The sequence below is a fragment of the Dromiciops gliroides genome, chromosome 4 (genome assembly GCF_019393635.1).
Source record: "Dromiciops gliroides isolate mDroGli1 chromosome 4, mDroGli1.pri, whole genome shotgun sequence".
Lineage (NCBI taxonomy): Eukaryota > Metazoa > Chordata > Mammalia > Microbiotheria > Microbiotheriidae > Dromiciops > Dromiciops gliroides.
The window spans coordinates 470,349,672-470,368,966 of NC_057864.1; the positions used below are offsets into that span (position 1 = coordinate 470,349,672).

At 43.7% G+C, this 19,295-nt stretch overlaps 1 protein-coding gene across 1 annotated transcript in view; it reads left to right on the top strand.

Moving 5' to 3' along the window:
- Window positions 1–1,416: 1,416 nt before the first annotated feature.
- The window catches only part of CALN1 (calneuron 1), a 483,576-nt gene continuing 465,697 nt past the window's right edge, over window positions 1,417–19,295 (top strand). Inside the window, exon 1 of the mRNA XM_044005256.1 lies at window positions 1,417–1,698. Within this exon, the coding sequence (XP_043861191.1) occupies window positions 1,665–1,698 (34 nt within the window). The 5' untranslated portion in view covers window positions 1,417–1,664. The remainder of the gene's footprint in view (window positions 1,699–19,295) is intronic.

Genomic DNA, 19,295 nt, shown 5'->3' on the forward strand with positions numbered 1-19,295 from the left:
ATTGAAGGAGAAAGTACATAATGACAAAATCTGCTATGAATTCAGCAATGCTTTTGTGTGCGTTTGTTTTTTATTCATCACGCCAGCATCTACAGACATTTGGAAAATAGTTATATAAATATGTACAAGGCCTATGCTCGTTCAGTGCACGGAGTCGGTGTGCTAAGTAAAGGTCAGCCCTGTAAGAACCCAATATACTTACAGATTCAAGGACCCCCTACTAGGTGTACGTGTCCCCCAGGGATTCAAGCCTGGAAAAGTACCTGAGAAGTAGCCAAGCTCAGCTTCCTCAGTTTTACAGATGAAACAGAATGAATTGCCCCATATAATGTGGGTTGTAAATGGCAGAGACAGGTTTTGAACTCAGGACCCTGGTGACTCCAGCTGTGGTGTTCTTTAGGGGGCCACATCTCCTCTTGGCCCACTTCATTTTATAGAGGCCAGAGCGAAGGCCTGGAGAGGCGACCTTGTTTAGCCAAGGTCACAAAGTTAGTTGATGTCAGATCTGGGTCTCAAACCCCCGATTTCCACCCACTTTCCCATCAAAATTTGCCTGCATGTTTCAGGCAGGTTCAAACAATAGCCTGTGAAAAGAGGGGTTCTCTCCCGATCACCTACAAACACACCAACTTCTTGAAAGGAACTTTTCCGGGCTCTTTGCAAAGTTTAACTGGGAGCCCTGTAAGTGGAGTACATACATTTCAATTCCAAGCAAAATTCTAGCATAGTACTGTGTAAACGCTGTACACTTCCTGTCTCCATGACCTTGGGTAAATCACTTAACTCCTCTCAGCCTCAGTTTCCTCATCTGTAAAATGAGGTGGGGGGGTAGACTAGATATTCTCTAAGGCTCCTTCCTGCTCTAAATCCATGATCCTATGACTTCAGGAGGTACTCCATGTCTGGGGCTAATTCCCCCTGAATTCCTATGCCAGGGACACTCTGAATCCCCTCTGTGCCCTTTCTCCCCATTGTGACTCATGTTCCTTTCCTCCTTTTCAGCCTTCAGCCCACGGAGTGCACCTGTACCCATTGAGGGCACACAATGAACACATTTCCTGGAGGGTGAGGGCACCTCCCTGACTTTGTGTTGGGGGGGGTTTCCTTGTTTGAGCTCTACATCCATCTGGGTCATATCCCAACCAGTCAGCCTTGAGGGGTGTGTGTGTGTGTGTGTGTGGTGGCGGCTGGGGGCCAAGTTGGCTGCTGAGTGTGGGCGATGGGGTGCACCCAACCTGGCTCTGTCTGCTCCCTCTAGCAGAAGAAGGTCCCGGACTTTACCCTCTTGCTCGGGTGGCCGGCGCTCAGACCTCCGATGCCCCGGCTGCCTCCTGAAGGGCCCCACTGGCTTGGCTGACTGCACATTTCCCATCCTCACCCTGATGGGCTCTGTCTTAGTGTTCAGCCCAGAGCACTGACTGCATGAGGCTTTCCTAAGAGCCGAGAGCAGCAGCAGCAGAAGCGGCAGCAGCCGTCACCGCACCACTGCCTCCCCCATCCTGGGACTCTAGCCCTTTAAATCTTATCCGTTACCAAAAAAGAAGAGGCATCAGTCCCTTTTAATTAGCTCGCCTGGCCGGCTGGGCTCCTCGAGAGGAGCTGCGGTGCTCCAGTTCCTTTGTGATGCTTTGAGAGAGCCCCCCTGAGCTCCCTGTGGGCCATGGATGCTGGACGCCTCTGCCCTGAGAGCAGCAGGAGGTATGAGCCTTGCCAAGGAAGGGGGGGCTCTGGATCTCCGGATCTGGCTGCATGGACGCTGCCCTGGCCGGCCCCTCTTGCTTGCCTCCCTGGGTTGGGTTGGTCCCCTCCCCACTTTGGGCTGAGTTGAGAGAAAGCCAAGTTTTCCCTGCTTTGGGTTTCTCTGGCTACGTCCAGGTCCTGGTGCGTTTGTTTTGGCCGGGGGCCTCCCCTAGCTTGCAAAGTCGTTCTGAAGTGTGTGTGTGTGTGTATGTGTGTATGTGTGTGTGGGGGTGCTTCTTTCTCCCCCGACTACCGCAAAAACATTCCCTCCTCTCCAGTTCCCTTCCTTCCCGCTGGCTCCGAGGAAAGGGCATAACCTAGGCTAGACTCTACTCTTTTAAATCAGCGACCTGCCACTCAGACTGAGAGAAGTTGGGAGGGAGGCTGCTCTCCTGAATGGCTAGAGAACTCATCCCCTCTCTCTAAATGGTCTCAGTGAGAAGGCACACCCTGCTGGCTCCCTCCTGTCCCCCTCCCATCCAACCTTTCCCCCTCCCCATCCCACCTGCCCCCCCCCAGTTATGGGAAAGTTATTAGTCCAAAGAACTTGGGATCTGAGGAATCTCTTAATAGTTGTGATAATGAAAGGAAGCTGAGCTTCTTAGAGGGAAGAGAGAGCTGGTTTGCTCAGGAGTCAGCTCTAGCTGGGCTCGTCCCAGGAGAGGATTTAGCTTCTTTGTAAATTGCATTTTTGTCAATTGCACCAGGTGGGCTTAGAACAGCTATCTCTAAATCCTCAATTGATTTTTTTTCCTGACTGGACCATTTCTTCTGGGTGAAATGTGGTTTTTTAAAAAAATTTTAACAGCCCCCCCCCCACCTTCCAAAAAAAAAAAGCTTTTTTCTTTTAAATCTCGTCTGGTGTGACCTCATACCCATGCCAGGCCCTGTGTGAAGTTAAGCCTTCTTCACTTATTAAAGACCAAGTCCCTCTCACTTTGAGGAGGCATTCTCTTAATCTCTGCCCTCTCTTAAAGACTAGGGGAGTTTGAGGGTCTTATCCACGGCTGTAGAGCAGCCCCTCTGGAATTTATGCTTAAAAAAGTCTGTGCTCAAACCCTTTTTGGACAATTAACCAAAACCTCCTTCAGTTTTTGATGGGGACTGGGGTGTTGAGGGGGTTGGAGAAAGAGAGGAAGCAGCTGATCCATCCGGATGAGGATTTTGCCGGCAAGTTACAGCCTGGAATGTCACAGGCTGTTTCCACCAACGGTACAGCGGTCAGAAAGAGAGCGGCCAAATTCCTTCCAAAACCCCAGTGAAGGGGTTTAAACTTTCTCCCTGAAACAGTACTGCAAGCCCGTCTGGGCTCCTGAAAAAGGCTGTGGGTGCGTTCTCCATGTAATAAAGCATACCAAGACTGAACAGGAGCTCTCTAGTGAATGAAGAGAGACTATTCAAGGAATACAAATGGAATCCTTGATAGGATTCGTAATCGCTGCACCAGGCAGCTGTGGATCTGGGTAATTACTTGGGGAGTCCAAAACAAGGACCCAGGAAAAGGAGAAGTTCCCTGCAAACAGGAGCCTAACATGTTAGGAAACAGTGAAATCAGTGTAGGCACTGTTATTAAGTCAGAAAGGAGGGAGGGGAGAGATCTACAAGAGAGAAGCGATTTTGTTTTATTCTATAGGGTCCCCCCCCATTTGCTCTCCTCTGCCTAGGTTCCTTTACTAGGTCTGGTGGTATGTGGATCACTTTCTTGAGCATCTGGCTATCCAGGACACCAGGGAGGTCATGAGGAAAGTGATTTAAGTAAAGCAAGGGTGAGAAAATAGGTAGGCCACAGCCAAATTCCCCTGTACTCAAAGGTACAGACTAGCAAATGGGGGACAGGTCACAGACTCTTAAGATCACAAGGCTACATGTGTAGTATGAAGGACATTTAATTTGGAGTTTATGGCTAGTTTATCATATATTTAGAGCTGGAAAGGGCCTTAGAGGTCAAAGATCTCCAATGCCCTCATTTCACAGATGAAGAAACTGAGGCTCAGAGAGATTAAAGCGATTTGTCTATGGTTGCACAGATATTGTCAGTGGAAGGGTTTAAATCTAGGTCCAGAATTTTATCATTATGAGGGTCTGAAGGGGTGGTGCCGGGACCTTGGGCAGGAGTAAACATTTTTCTTCCTCTCCCACCAACCCACATCTTCTCCTCCATTCTCAAATTACAGGTCTAATTTGCAGATTGGCAGTTTGGACTTGCAACCCAGGGATTCCCTCTTTTCCTCCGCCCTCCCTCCATCTTTAGGCAATGAAAGTGCTTTGGGAGGAAACTTTACTCTTTGCCATCTGTTCCTGAATGACAGTGGAACATCTTGGAGCCAACTTTTCCTATTTATTCCCCTCTGTTAAAAGAATCAAAGGGGCCTGAGGGAATATAATAGACCTTTAGAGCTAGAAACAATAATAACAGCTGACATTTATATAGAGTTAGCTGTAAGGTTTACAAAACCCATTCCATATATTATTATCTCAGTCGATCTTAACAACTACTCTGTGGAGTAGGTCATCCATTTCACGGAGGAGGAAACTGAGGCTCAGGGAGAGACCTGTCCTTGGCCACATAGTGGATCATTGGTTGTTCTATGACTAGAACCCAGGTCTTCTGACATCCAGGCTCTTTCCACTCATCTATCCAGCGGCATCTTTTCCCTTGGGTCATTACTGGCCCAGTCTAGATGTCCCTTATCAAATGGAGAGTGTCCATTAGTGACCCACAAATGGATAGATTTGTCCCTCTGCATCCATTTCTGCTTCAAACCTAATGTTTTCTTGTTTATCTGAAAATTTAATGTCCTCTATAGGAGCTCTTAAGCACATCAAAATGAAGCTCATTAGGCCAGGCTAAAAAAAAAAACCAACAAAAAAACCAATATACTCTTAGCCAATTATGATGTAATATCTTTTGATGGGCTAATGACTTGAAGGAGGCAGCTCGCAGTCAAATAAACAAAGCATTGGGTTGAGAAATTAAGTCAAAGACACAATGGACCCATTTGCTCTAAGAGAAGGAGAAATCAGAGTGGTTGGTAGGACCTGGGTTCAACTGGGAACTCTGCCACTTATTCTGGGAAACCTGCCTCAGTTTCCTTATCTGTAAATTGAGCTCATCATTAGAGTCCTTCCCAGCTCTGAATCTATGATCAGAAGAATATTAGCTGGTAGGTAGGTGGGCTTTCACCACGGTGACAAAAAAGCAATTCTTGTGTTGTTTATATAAGACAAAATCGATTGTGGGCCTGCTGGCCTTGGGGCTGAACTTAGTTAGGTAGAAAGGAAATCTGATTGTGGGGGGAAACCTGAGTTTGACTCTAAGTGACCCACACGGCAGTGGTACAGTTATTCCAGGCTCCCGTCGATTCTCAATCTGTCCTCTTGCGACACTGGTCAGAATGGGAAAATGATTTGCAACCTAGAATTATTTGGAGAGCTTCACTGCTTCCCCCCCCCCCAGGACTAGCTTCTGTCTATTTTACCCTCTAGCCTAGAATAAGGGGTGCAGTCTGGTGTGGCAGAAAGTGTCCGGGCTCTTGGGTCACAGGATCTGTATTCATCTCCCATTACCCTGGGCAAATCACTTTCCCTCTCTGGGCCTCAGTTTCCTCCTCTGTAAAAAGAGGGGGTTGGATTTACCAGCCTCTGAGGTCAGGCTCTAAATCTGTGAGATTGAAAAGCAGATTGGTCTTTCAGAGTGAATCAAAGCACCCCAACAAATGCCATGAGTCACAGATCCATGAACAAGAATTTCCTGGGAGTCAACTATTGTAGCTGCAAGACCCTGGGCTAGGCTCTGCTCTGCTCTGCTCTGTGTGTGTGTGTGTGTGTGTGTGTGTGTGTGTGTGTGTGTGTGTGTGCGCATGTGTGAGGATATAAAAATGAATGAGATGTGGTCCCTGCCCGCACAAACCTTATGGTTTAATAAAGAGGATAAGCTTCATGAAACCCCGCCCCGGCGTCTGATCTGCTACCTTAGTGATGCTGTCCTTCTCTAACTGAGGGTGCCTCTGACATTCCTTCTGGCTCTAAATCTATGATCTTATGAAAACTTAGAGTACAATGGACTGATAATAATTCACATTTCTATGTCATCTAAAGTGTTTTTCTTTTCTGGCTCAATGAAGTGAAGGGAACAACTCTCATGAATAAACTTTCACAGAGTGTATGTGACTTGCCCACTATCATGTAGACGGTAAGGGTTTCAGGCAGGGTAAGAGCACCAGCCTTCTCACTCCAAAGCATGTGCACTTAGAGTAAGTGCTAACTGGAAGGTTGGGAGAAGATAAGAATTCCCATAAGAATTCACAGGGGGCAGAGAGATCATGGTAGGGCTGGGAGTAGTCAAGGTAGATTGTCTAGATGAAGTAGAGATGAAATGGGGCTCTGAAGGACAAATAGGAGTCAGAGAGATGGTGATGAGGGATGGAGGGCATTCTGTAGTATGTAGGGGTGGGATGAGTCAAGCAGAGCTATAGAATAAGTCAGATCTTAGGATCAGATCAATGTGGGTAGAGTGGAGAGTTCATGATGGGAAGAAACAAAAGTTGAATTTGGAGCCAGATAAGGGAGGGCCTTAAATGCCAAGACTAGGAAATATGAATTTTTATACTAAAGGCAACAGGGAACTACTGAAGGTTGTGAGGAGGGATGTAACCAGATGAAAATTGTGTTTTAAGATTAGTCTGCCAGTGAAATATGGACCTGGATGAAACCCCATGGAAATAATCAAGGTAGAATGCTAGTATCATAGCCCAGTCAGGAGGTGATGGCTAATGTGGATAGAGTAAGTGGACTTGAAGTCAAGTATACTTGGGTTCCAATCTAACCTCAGACACTTCTAGCTATGTGACCCTAGAAAAGCATTTACCCTCTCTCTGCCTCAGTTTCCTCATCTATAAAATAAGGCGTTTAGACTTTTAAGATTTCTTCCATTTCTACGTCTGTGATTTTATTACATGAGTCTAGAGATGGTGGCAGTGGAAAAGGAAAGGGACAGATGTGTGAGATCCTTTGATGACCTGTGATCTCATCTATGTAGGGATTTCCCTGAAATGTGAGTAGATCATCACCCACTTTGACCTTCTCATCCTACACTAATCTTGTCCATTTTGTCCTAGAAGGGGGAGGAGTATCCCATGACATTGACATGCCAGGGGCCTTCCTTCAGATTCCTTTACTTGGGTAGATGCCAGTGGAATATAATAGCTATCCATACATTATCCCTTATTTTTGATGCATGATCTGCTCCTGTCCAGTTATGCACCTCTCTGTTACCCTTTTTGGGGGGAGACATCTCCTGTACAATGTTGCAGTTTACTCAAGTTCATCATTCAATTAAATTCTATTAAAATAAAAAGATTTACTGAGCACTACAAATGTGATGAGCACTATACTAGACAAAAATAAAACATTCCCTGCTCTCAAGAAGCTTACATCTATAGGAGTAAACAACACATACACAGATAAGAATCTACAAAGAAAATACTAAGTCATTTCAAGAGGGAGAGAACTCTCAATAGCTGGGGAAGGAGATGGTCAGGAAAATTCTAGCATAAGAGGTTGGCCCTGGGCTGGGCTGTGAAGGGAGTTGGAGGTTCCAGAACATGGAAGTGAGGAGGGAGTATATTCAAGACAAGATGGACCCTTTGCATCAGAGCTCCAAAACAGGAGATAGAATGTTATGTAAGAGAAATAGCTAACAGATCTAGTTGACTGGAATAGAGAATGAATGAAAGGAAGGGATTCTTTGATGAATCTGGTGATGGGAAATAATTCTGGCAATGTAATTGGGATGTCAAGTTGAGGATTTTGTATTTTATCTTGGGATAAATCTGGAGCCATTAAATATTTTAGGGTGGCCATTGAAAGGGTCAGATATGTGAATATCAGTTTGGCAGCTGTGTAGGGGATGGATTGCAGATGAGACTCTGGAGGCCAATTAAAGGTCTATTGCAATCATCTTGATTAGAGGAGACAAGGGCCTGAACCTAGGTAGAGATTGTCTGAGTGCAGAGAAGGGGACAGATGTGAGAGATGTTGAGTCAGTAGAGGCGGACAAGACTTGGTAACTAACCAAGTATGAGGTGTGAGGGAGAGTGAAGGGTAAAAATAACTTCAAGGTTAAGAATTTGAGCGATAGAAAGAATGTTTGTGTTGTCACCATCTGCTTCTAAGTAGTACTTTGTGTGATTCACAACTTGAATTTTCCAAAGATCAGCAATTCAGGGTCATCAGAAGAATGTTGTTGTTGTTCAATCATTTCAGTCATTTCTGACTCTTCATGACCCCATTTAGGGTTTTCTAGGAAAGGTTTGCCATTTCCTTCTCCATCCCATTTAACAGATGAGGAAACTGAGGCAAACAGGGTTAAGTAACTTGCTCAGGGTCACACAGCTAGCAAGTGTATGAGGCCAGATTTGAACTCAGGGAGATGATTCTTCTTGATTCTAGTATCTATTCACTATACCACCTAGCTGCCCTTTCATCAAAAGAATACAGAGTATAAAAAATGTGGTATTGTTTGAGGGAGAACTCTGTGGTTAAAAGGATGGTGTAGTTTTTTGAAGGTAATTCAACCTGTTCTCTTTCACCTATTCAATTCTGAGCCCTGCACATTGTCCCATCTCAGTATCTGTTTAAGATATATATCATAATGGTAGTTCTATGGAATGACTTTCCAACTGTATACCATAGTCCTGACAATAGGTATTTTTTCATCCACTTGCTTTTTCCTGTGTGGATGGGTAGACCAAACTTCTTGAGGGATTCTAGATCTCTTTAAGGAGACTTGGTAGTGTTCTAGAGATTGATGCAAACAACATAAAGTCCTCTGAAAAGAGGAACATCTGTAGGACCTCATCATCTATAAGAAATTCCTCTTTTATTTGGCCTCCATCCTGGATACCCTCTTTGGCAGTGGCAAACACTTTGAGTGAGCATTCTTCTCTCTGTTTTTTGTTTCACTTAATATCAATAATTAGGTCATTAACAACAATTTTCCCTCTTGTTATATCTTTCAAGGAATTGTATAGATTTTAGAGTGTTCACAAGAGATATCTTGTTGGAGGAAAGTCTATTCTAAGGCATTATTTTGCTCTAATGAATAATAATGAAATACAAAATGACTTGGTGACTGGCTGGATAGATGCACAAGACTCGTATTTACTCTAATCACCACTTCTCCCACAACGACAGAATATCAGCCCTAGAAGGGACTTCAGTGGCCAGTTGGTCCAGCCTATCCCTGATGACCAAGATTTCTCTATGATCTTTCTGATGAGTGGTCATTCTACCTTTGCTGGAAGACCCGTAAGGAGGGAGAAATCATTTCTTTCTGGGGCAACCCATTCCATGTACGGATGACTCTATTAGAAATTTTTTTCCTTACACAAACCTTTTCAAACTTCCATTCACTGATCCCAGTTGTGTTGTCCAAGACCAAGCTGAACAACTTCTAATTCTCCCATGGGTTAGCCCTTCACATTATTATTATTATTTTTTTTTTGTGGGGCAATAGGGATTAAGTGACTTGCTCAGGGTCACACAGCTAGTAAGTGTTAAGTGTCTGAGGCTGGATTTGAACTCAGGTCCTCCTGAATCCAGGGTCGGTGCTCTATCCACTGTGCCACCTAGCTGCCCCATGCCTTTCACATTCTTGAAGACAGTTATCATGTCCCCACTGACTCTTCTCTTCTGCAGGCTAAACACCCCAGTTCCCTCCACTGATCCTCACATTGCCTGATCTTGATGCCTTCGTGGTACTGGTTGCCCTCTTCTGGATAATCTCAAGCTTATCAATATCCTTCTGGTGGGACCATGCCCTTCCCAGTCCTGTCTCCAGGTATGCTTAGGGCAGCCTGACATTGAATTTGTTTTTGTGGCTGCCATGTGATTCTACTGACTCATCTTGATCTTGGTGGTCATGAAGGGAGGAGGGAGAGGGTCTAAGCTTTTATTAAGTACCTCCTATGTGCCTGATATTGTGCTAGGCACTACCTCATTTTATTCTTTACCACAACCCTATGAGGCAGGTGCTATTTTTATCCCCATTTCATAAGTGAGGAAACTGAGGCAAACAGACCTTAAGTGACTTGTATAGGGTCAAACAGCAAGTAAGCGTCTAAGAGCAGCTTGGAACTCAAGTCTTTTTAACTTCACGCCCAACATTCTATCCACAATGCCAACTAGATGCCTCAGGCATTTTTCTAGTTGTCTCTGCCCCATCTTGTGAAATTGACCTTTTGAACCCAAGAGAAAGACTTTACACTTATTTTTATTCAATTTCATCTTATTAGAGTTGGATCCTGACTATCATCTGGTGCATCTTTCCTGGATTTGTGTCATCTGAAAATTTGATGATCCTTCCATTTGTGATTTTATCCAAATCACTGATAGATAATTCACATGACATGATAAAGATGCTGGAAAGCACAGGGCCAAATACAGATCTCTGGAGTACCACACTGGAGACCTCCTTCAATCTAATCATTAATAATTGTTTTTTCCCAATCAGTCAATCATCCACCTGATTATGCCATCATGCAGTCCCTGTCTTTTCACCTTATCCACGAGAAGAGCATGAAAAACTTTGTTGAATTCCTTCCTAAAATCTAAGTCAAGCATCTCTGCAGCCTTCCCTGATCAATTGGTATAGTAACTGTCAAGGGAGGAGATAGGGTTAACTTGGCAAGCCTGTTCTTTCCCAAAACGTGCTGACTCTTTGTCTGATCACCGCTTCCTTTTTGTTATATCATTTATCATCTCTTTAATAATACATCCGAGAGTTTTCCCAGAAATCAAAGCCAATCTCTCTAGTGTATAGTGTGTAAGTTTTGTTTCCTTCTCATTTTTGAAAACTCTATTTGGTGATCACCTTTTGACTTCTCTGCCCTTTGTTTTCTTTATGATGAGAATTAGAACAGACTTTCCTAAGCAAATCTCATATACTTGTAGTGAACCCACAGATGGACTCTCATGGAAATCTAATGAAAAGGGAAGGGTGGAACTCGAGGTATGGCTCCATGATTTCATTTGTGCCAGTTAGTGAATTAGAGTGAGTGGGATGGATGAAGGCATCCAGTTCTTGATGTCTTAGATTGAATATTGGACTTGGGAGTTGGATACTACCATAGACGCTTATAGGCTGAGCCATACTGGGCAAATCGCGTAAGCTGTATCAACCTCGTTCTCTTCATCTGTAAAGCACCGGTAATAATAACACTTACCTCGAAGGTGGTTCAGGGTGTCAAATAAGGTAACACATTTCAGCTCAAAGCCCACTTTCTACAGAAATCCTTTCCTTGTTTCCTTGGCTATTGGCACCTTCCTCTCTGTGACTGCCTTCTATCTTTTCTGTATAAATTCTTAATATGTCTAATCCTTTGCATGTTGTCTTCCTTATTTGCACATGAGCTTCTTGTGTTTTTTGCTTTTCATTTTATTCCCCATTTCATAAGTGAGGAAACTGAGGCAAACAGGCACATTGCCTGACCCATGACGAGGGCTTAATAAATGCTTGTTGACTGACTGATGAAAGCACTTTGAAAACTTTAAGACACAATATGAATGTTAGCTGTTATTATTACAGAAGAAAGAACTGAGGAACAGTGAAAGGAAATGACTTCCCCAACAGTACGTTGAAAGTAACTGGGGGGTGGCTAGGTGGCGCAGTGGATAAAGCACCGACCCTGGATTCAGGAGTACCTGAGTTCAAATCCGGCCTCAGACACTTAACACTTACTAGCTGTGTGACCCTGGGCAAGTCACTTAACTCCAATTGCCTCACTAAAAAAAAAAAAAAAAAAAAAAGAAAGTAACTGGAAGAGCCATGGCTTGAACTCAGGTCTCCTGACTTAGTCCAGGGTGCTTGATGATGATGAGGATAACTCATTTATATAGTGCTTTGAGGTTCACACTTGACATCCATTACCTGGTTTGCTTCTTAAAACAACCCTGCGAGGTAGGTGTGATTATTATCCTCATTTTATAGATGAGGAAAATGAGGTTAAGATTAATGACTCAACCAGTAAGTGTCTCTTTTTCTTATTGCCCGTGTGACCTTGGACAAGTCCCTTCATCTCCCTCAGTCCCAGTTTCCTCAACTGTAAAATCAGGATGTTGGACTAGATGACCTTTAAGGTCCCTTTCAGCTTTAAATCTAAAAAGATAAGGAAAAAATAAAGGTATGATTTCTGCCCTCAACAAGCTTTTTCATTAGCTTGGGTTGGTTTCTCTTCTTTCTTCCTATCTTTTTTAAAGCCAGAACCTGCTAATTTGCAGGGCTTGAAAACTTGCCAGCATCACTGCTGTCCAGCACTGAGGGTTGTTTGGAGTGAGCCATCTGCCCACCCCCTACAGACAAACCCCAACCTCCTTCCTGCCACTGTAGGAACCCGAGAGTTCAGTGAGGCCAGAATAGCTGGGAGTCTAATTTAGGGTGTCTGAGGCCATAATGAAGCTCACTCAGTGTGTTTGGTATCTTAATATTCCTCCTACCCTTTACTGGTGGGAGGATTTTCAGGGGATTGGAACACCCAAACAGAAGCTGGAAAGCAATGCATTGGCATTCTTTGATGGAGACTAGCTCAGGGAAACGTCTTCTCCCCACTGCCCTCCCCAAGATGCTGTCAGTTGGGTGTGACCCAAGGTTTAGGACTCCAGCATATTCGATTTCTTCGAGCTCAGAGCATATGTCAAGTGAATTCTGTGTCTCTGGCAGGTTATTACGCATTGAATTAGTATGATAAAATAAAAACTGTAATAAAACTGTACTGCACTCTTAAATTGTTAAAATTTATTATCAAATGTGCATAGTTATTAACTGATTTCCCATGGCTGGTGCTTGCCTGAGTGCCGAGCCAGGGAAGATGAAAAGTAACTGTCAAGGCTAGCCGGGGCTGTAGCTTTTGGAATTCCCAAGAGATTCCCAAATGGAGCAGCCGGTGCCTTGTTTGGATCCCTCATCTCTCACTGCAGGATTCAGCACGATATAGTGGAAAATGCCCTGGGCTTTAGAGTCCAAGGACCCGAGTTCAAATCCCACCTCTGACACTCTTGGGCAGATTGCGTCTTAGCTTCTACATATGTAAAAATAAGGGGGCAGGATTAGTTGGACTCCAGGGTTCTTTGAGCTTGACATTTATGATCCTGTGACAAGTTTCTTCCTGGCCCCTTTATAGTCACTGTCAGTAGTTTCCCCAACTCACCATTTCCCCTCTCTGTACGTTTGCACAGACCATTTCTCATGCTTGGGATGCATTTTTCTCTGCCTCCATTTCTCTGCCTTTTAGAAACCTTATCTTCCTTCAAAACTCAGCTTTGAATGTCTTCCTTTATGAAGGCCTCCAACTTCAAATTACTCAATATCTATTTATCTTTGTGCAGGATGTAGCTGTACCATGGAATGGAAACTCTTTGAGAGAAGGGATTGTTCTATTTTTGTACCCTTAGTACTTTGCCTAGTGTCTGGCACATAGTAGGTGCTTAGCAAATTCTTGTCAAATCAATGAGTGGCTCTAAGGAAAAGAGTGCTGCATTTGGAATCAAAGTATCTGAGTGCCACTTATTACCTGTGTGGTCTTGGACAAACCACTTAAATACCTGTGGCTGTTCCTAATGTGTAGACTTTTGGTTCCTTGATCAAAGCTACCTTTGATGTTTATTCTCCCTGCACAAAGCTCTGTTGGGGAAAGGGGGGAAAGAGCACACAGACAGTGATTCCCTTTAGGGATGGTCCTGATGGATGACAGTTGATTCTGCTTTCGGTGACTTCATAGGAAGAATCCCTCCTGGTCATTCATTTTGAGGTTTAACTGCCTAGGAAACGAGGACAGCACAAAACTAGGAGTTGTAGCTAACCCCCTGGGTGATGGACTCAGGATCCAAACAGATCTCAAAAGGCCAAAATTTGGGGTTGGATCCTAGAATTCTCAACAATAAAACAATCAATAAACGTTTATCAAGTACCTATCACATGCCAAACACTGTGATAGGTGTTGGTGATACAAATACAAAAAAGAAAGACAGTTCTTGCCTTCAAGTAGCTTACAATCTAGTCGGGGAAGACAGCAAACCAAAGGAAACTGAAAAGATAGGAAGAGAAGAAGGTGCAGTGCTCTATCCTTCTATTGGGAGGTTTTGTTGAACAGTGGAAAGAGTGGTGGACTTGGCTTTCAAATCCAGCCTCTGATACTTCCTTGCTACCAGAGGGAGGTCACTGCATCTTGCTGGTTTGCGATCTTCTCTTTTTTAAGATGGAGGTAACAGGGCAGCTAGGTGGCGCAGTGGATAGAGCACTGGCCCTGGAGTCAGGAGTACCTGAGTTCAAATCCAGCCTCAGACACTTAACACTTACTAGCTGTGTGACCCTGGGCAAGTCACTTAACCTCAACTGCCTCACCAAAAAAAAAAAAAAAAGATGAAGGTAACAATCCCTTGAATCGCCCATCTCCAAGAGCTGCTGTGAGACTCAAGTGAGATAACGGACAGGAAGTCCTTTGTCAGCTTAATATTCGCTATAATTACTAGTATAGATTGAAGATTGGTGCCTACATTTTAAAGAAATTGAATCCATTCACCATTCTGAATCATCCTCCTTTCTTTTCCCTCCACTGCCTCGGCTGGAGCACCGAGGCAGCTAAGGACAAACTATGGACAAAGAGGTCAATGGGTTTTGATTGGTCAGACTTTTTTTTTTTTTGGTAATAAACATTTTTATTTATAGTTTTGGGTTCTAATGTTTATCCCTCTTTCCCTCCCTCCCCTCCCCCTTCCCTCAGGCGGCAAACAATCAGATAGGGTTTATATGGTCAGACTCTTACATGCTTCGGCCCAATTTCTTTCAGATTTTAGACATGGAGAACCATGTTGATGTGGCATCATGATATTATAGACATAAACAATAACTAGATTATATTGTCATGTTAAGAAATGTCTTCTGGCCTAGCTAAACCACCTCCGATGACTCCCCGCTGGCTGCTAAATGAAGGCCAGGACCCTCCTCCCCCTGCCCTTGTTTTCAAAGCTCACCAGCAAATGATGCCAACTTGCCTCCCACAACTCAGAGAATCTAAGGATCTCAAAATTGGACAGGACCTCAGATACTTTCTAGTCCAATCCGTACATGAAAAAGAATCCCCGACCAGACCCCCATAATGGGTCATCCAACCTTCTCTTGAAGATCTCTAGTCACAGGAAACTCACTCTCTGCTGGAACAGCCCATTCCATGTTTGGATGGTTCCCATCATTGGGAAATTTTCTAAGCTCTCTTATTTATTTATTTAGAATTTCCCCCAAGTTACATGTATAAACAAATTTTCACATGGGAAATTTTCTTAAAATCAAGATAAAACAGGGGACAGCTAGGTGGCACAGTGGATAAAGTACGGGCCTCAGATTCAGAAGGACCTGAGTTCAAATCCCACCTCAGACACTTGACACTTACTAGCTGTGTGACCCTGGGCAAGTCACTTAACTCTCATTACCCTGAAAAAAACAAAAAAAAGACCCAAACCAAACAAAATCAAGATAAAACAGGCCTCTCCACATACAACGTCTATCCATTGTTCTTAATTCTGTCCTTCTGGGGCAGGCAGAGCAAGACCTAATCCTCTTACACATCAAGGCCCTTCAAACACTTGAATACAGCTAACATGTATTTCCTCAGTCTTCTTTTCTCCAGAATTAACATTCCCAGTTCCTTCATCCAGTCCTTATAAGACATGAAGATAAGGTTCTTTACCATCCGAGTGCCTGTCCTCTGGATGTTCTCCAATCTAATCAATGTCTTGCCTCAAATGTAGTGCCTGGAACATAAGGTTCTTGATGAGTGCATAGTAGGACCGCACTACTCCCCCTCTAAGCCTGGACTCTATGCCTCTCTTCATGGAATACAAAATTGCATTCGTTTTCTGGCTGCTTCTTCACATTCCTGACTTACATTGAGCTGATAGTCCACTAAAACCCTCAGATCTTTTTTTTTTTTTTTCAGATGAACTGCTTTATCATCATGTCTTCTCCATCTTGTGAAGGTGATATTCAAAAAATCTCTGTGTTGAATTCCATCATATTAGATTCAGGTCAATGTTTTAACTCAGAGGTATTTAACTTGGTGTCTGTGAATCTGTTTTAAAACATTTCGATAACTATATTTCAATATAATTGGTTTCCTTTGTAATCCTATATGTTTTATTTTCTGCTTTAAAAAGAATGATTCAATGACAGGGTCTATAGTCTTTACTGGATTGCTGAGGGTCTCCACTGCACAAAAACCATGAAGAACCCCTCTCTAGCCAGTTAAGATCTTTCTGGATGCTGACTCTGTGTCAGTTATTCCTTCCAGCGTGGCACCATCTACAACCCCTCAGAACATGCTCTATATTCTACTGATAGTGAATCATTCATTGTTCCCTGGACATACCTCACTCTTCTTCACCTTTGCTTGCACTCCAGTAGTGCCCTGCCTTTTTAGTTCTGCCTACTGAGACCCTGCTTAGCTTTCAAAGCCCCACTCCAATGCCACCTACTCCAAGGAAACCACCCCTTATCTGTATAATCAGATGTAACTTTGTTTTCCTCTGAACCCTTCTGTCTCTTCTCTGTATCTTATGGTGTTTTTGCCTTACAGATATAGCTATGGTATCTCTCTCCAATCTCTCCACTTTGTGAACTCCTTCAGAAAAGGAACCCCCTTACTTTAACTTTGGTTCTCCCCCAGAATCTAGCACACTACCTGGTTCGGGTAAGCTTCAAAAAATCATTGGTTGAACTGACCATAGAGAGGAGGTCAGAACCTATTGGCCAGTCTGGGTGCAGTCATTTTTTCATTTCAATAGATAGTGAACCTGCTGCAGTGTTCTAAAAATGGCCAACAAAGCTCCAGAGGGATAGATGGAGGCATCCTGAAGAAGTTCAGCCTCTCATATATTCTTTTACTAGCTCCCGGGAGGCACTAGGAGAAGGCACCATCAATTCAACAAGAATCTACCCACATCCTTTATAATCTAGGGGGCTGGACGAGGCTGTGTATCAATGCCGAGCTGGGTCCCTGAGCCAGGGTCATCCAGAAGAGTGATTATCTTTTCTGGACTAGGGAAAAATGTGATTGGATGGTCAGGCATTTATTCCTGTCCCCTAATTTTTTAAAGGGAATTTTGGTGTGAAGGAACATGCAGGCTCATGCATCCACATCAAATGAAGGACAAGGTAGAGCAGTGGGGAAGAAATGCTGTTGCCTGCTAGCTATATGACCTTGCAAGTCATTTCACCTCTCTGAGACTCAGTATCCTTATATACTCAGTGAACTCTGAGATTCCTTCCACCTCAAAGTCTCTGGTCCTGGAGCAATCAAAGGAAGCCTCTCTTCTTTGGAGAGAAGTAGATCTGGAGTACCAGAATAATTAAGCAGCTAGGTACTTTAGCTTGGAAAATGGGTATTCTGTTTCTATTCTACAGTAGGCAAATAAAAATAAAAGTGAGCATTTATATAGTGTTTTAACAACTGCAAAACACTCAGCACGCATAATTTTATTTATTCTTTATAACAACCCCATGAGGTATTAAGGCTCACATTTTACAGATGAGAAAACAAATGTCTCAGAGAAGTCAGATGCCTTGACCAGGGTCACACAGTGTGGTGACTACACCAGCTAACTCCAAACCGAGCCCTCTAGAGATTATGCCACATTGGGTCTCTAAGGAAGGGAACGGCAGGACCCTTTATTGGAAGACTTTGGGGAGTGTTCATGGACTGTTGTTGGACAGGATGCTTCTTGGTGATGGTTTCTGACAGTAATCCCCATTAATGAAGCCTGTGTGACTAATGAACACTGAGTGCTCAGGAAGAACTCTTGGTTTTCAGAGTCCCACGCCAAGGTTGCCACCAAAGAGAGAATAAGCATTTAGAAAATAATTACACATCTGGATGAATCTGTTTCAGTCTACTGGCTGGAATATAATCAAATTAAAATATAATGAATACATTCAAACACACAATGCCTGATTAAGTAGTCACTTAGGAACAGGAAATTTCCTGAAAAAGGAAGCAGACTGCTAACCAGGACTGTGGTCTGTGAAAGTCTGGGTTCCAGGAGCCCTTGGGAATAGAAAATCACAACACGATTGTAATTTATCTTCTTGTCACTTTTCATTTCTGTCCTAATTTACTCCCCCCAAACCCTGCCCCCAGTTTCAGACTGTTTTGGATAATGTAGTCATGCTGTGTTGCTGGAAAAGCATGATTTTATTTCCCAGAATCGAATCCACTCAAGAAACATTTATTGAGCACCTACTATGTGCAAGGCACTATACTAGGAAGTGGGGGTGGGAAATACAATGACAGTTTCTATCCTCAAAGAACTTACTTTCTATTGAGGGAGACAGATTTGGGGAAGAAGAAAGCTCTAACTACTGAGGCGGGGGAAATTGATTGACAATTCGTTTATTACTCCCCTACTATGTGCCAGCCATCATGCTGACTAGAGGGGATAGAAAGATAAAAACGGAATTATGCTTATCCTCAATCTATCAGGGGAGACAACACATATATTTTATACACACATGTGTGTATATGTATATGTGTACATGTGTGTGCACATGCATATACATATACACATATATAAGAATATAGAAAATAGGGATGAGGTAATTTGGGAGGGAGGGAGGATTGGGAAGGGTTTCCTGGAGAAAGTATTACTTGAGCTCAGCTTTAAAGGAACATGGAAGTTCTAAGAGGAAGAAATGAGGAGGGAATGCCTTCCAGGCATTAGGGGATGGACAGTGCAAAGACCCAGAGGTGGAAAATGGACAATTGTGAGTGAGGAATAGCAAGGCTGGCTAGCTTACAGAGTGTATGAAGGGGGGGTTGATGTACAATAAGATTGGGAAAGGTAGATGGGGGTTGGATTGTGAAGGGGTTTAAAATGGGGAGCCATTGGAGTTTACTGAGCAGGGGAGGGACTTGGTCCTACTTGTGCTTTGGGGCCACCTTGTTGGTATCTGGGTGAAGGATGGATTGGAAAACAGAGCTCCACAGAGTGGTTGGGGATTGAAAGAGGACAAAGTTGGGAGGTGGAGATGAAGAGGGGATGTGTTCTGGGCACAGATACATACTGTGGAGGGTAATGATTGGAATGATGCCACCTGCTGGAGACTTACTGTAGCAAAGCGCCGCCATGAGGTAAAGGCCTCTGAGGGCAAGCCATGTGGTCAAGGTCCTTAGCGTCAGGAAGTGACGTTTGTTCGTGGGTACTGTCTATCAAGGCTACCAGCCAATCAACTTGAGGAGCCTCCCAGGAAGTGGACGCTGGCGGAGGGGTTCTGTCTCTTTTGGTTCCTGACCTAGCCATGATGGGTCGGATGATGGGGTCTCTTAGAAATAGATTTTCACCTTTCTCTCTGATCCTAATGTTCTTTAATAAATACTTAAACATTTAAATACTCTTGCTAAAGCTTATAATTTATTGGTGACCACTCATTAGATTTTAGATAGTTTAGCTAGAATTTTAGATCCTTACATGAGTTAAGAGGGCATTTTGGCTGGAATGCAGTGTTTGTGCAG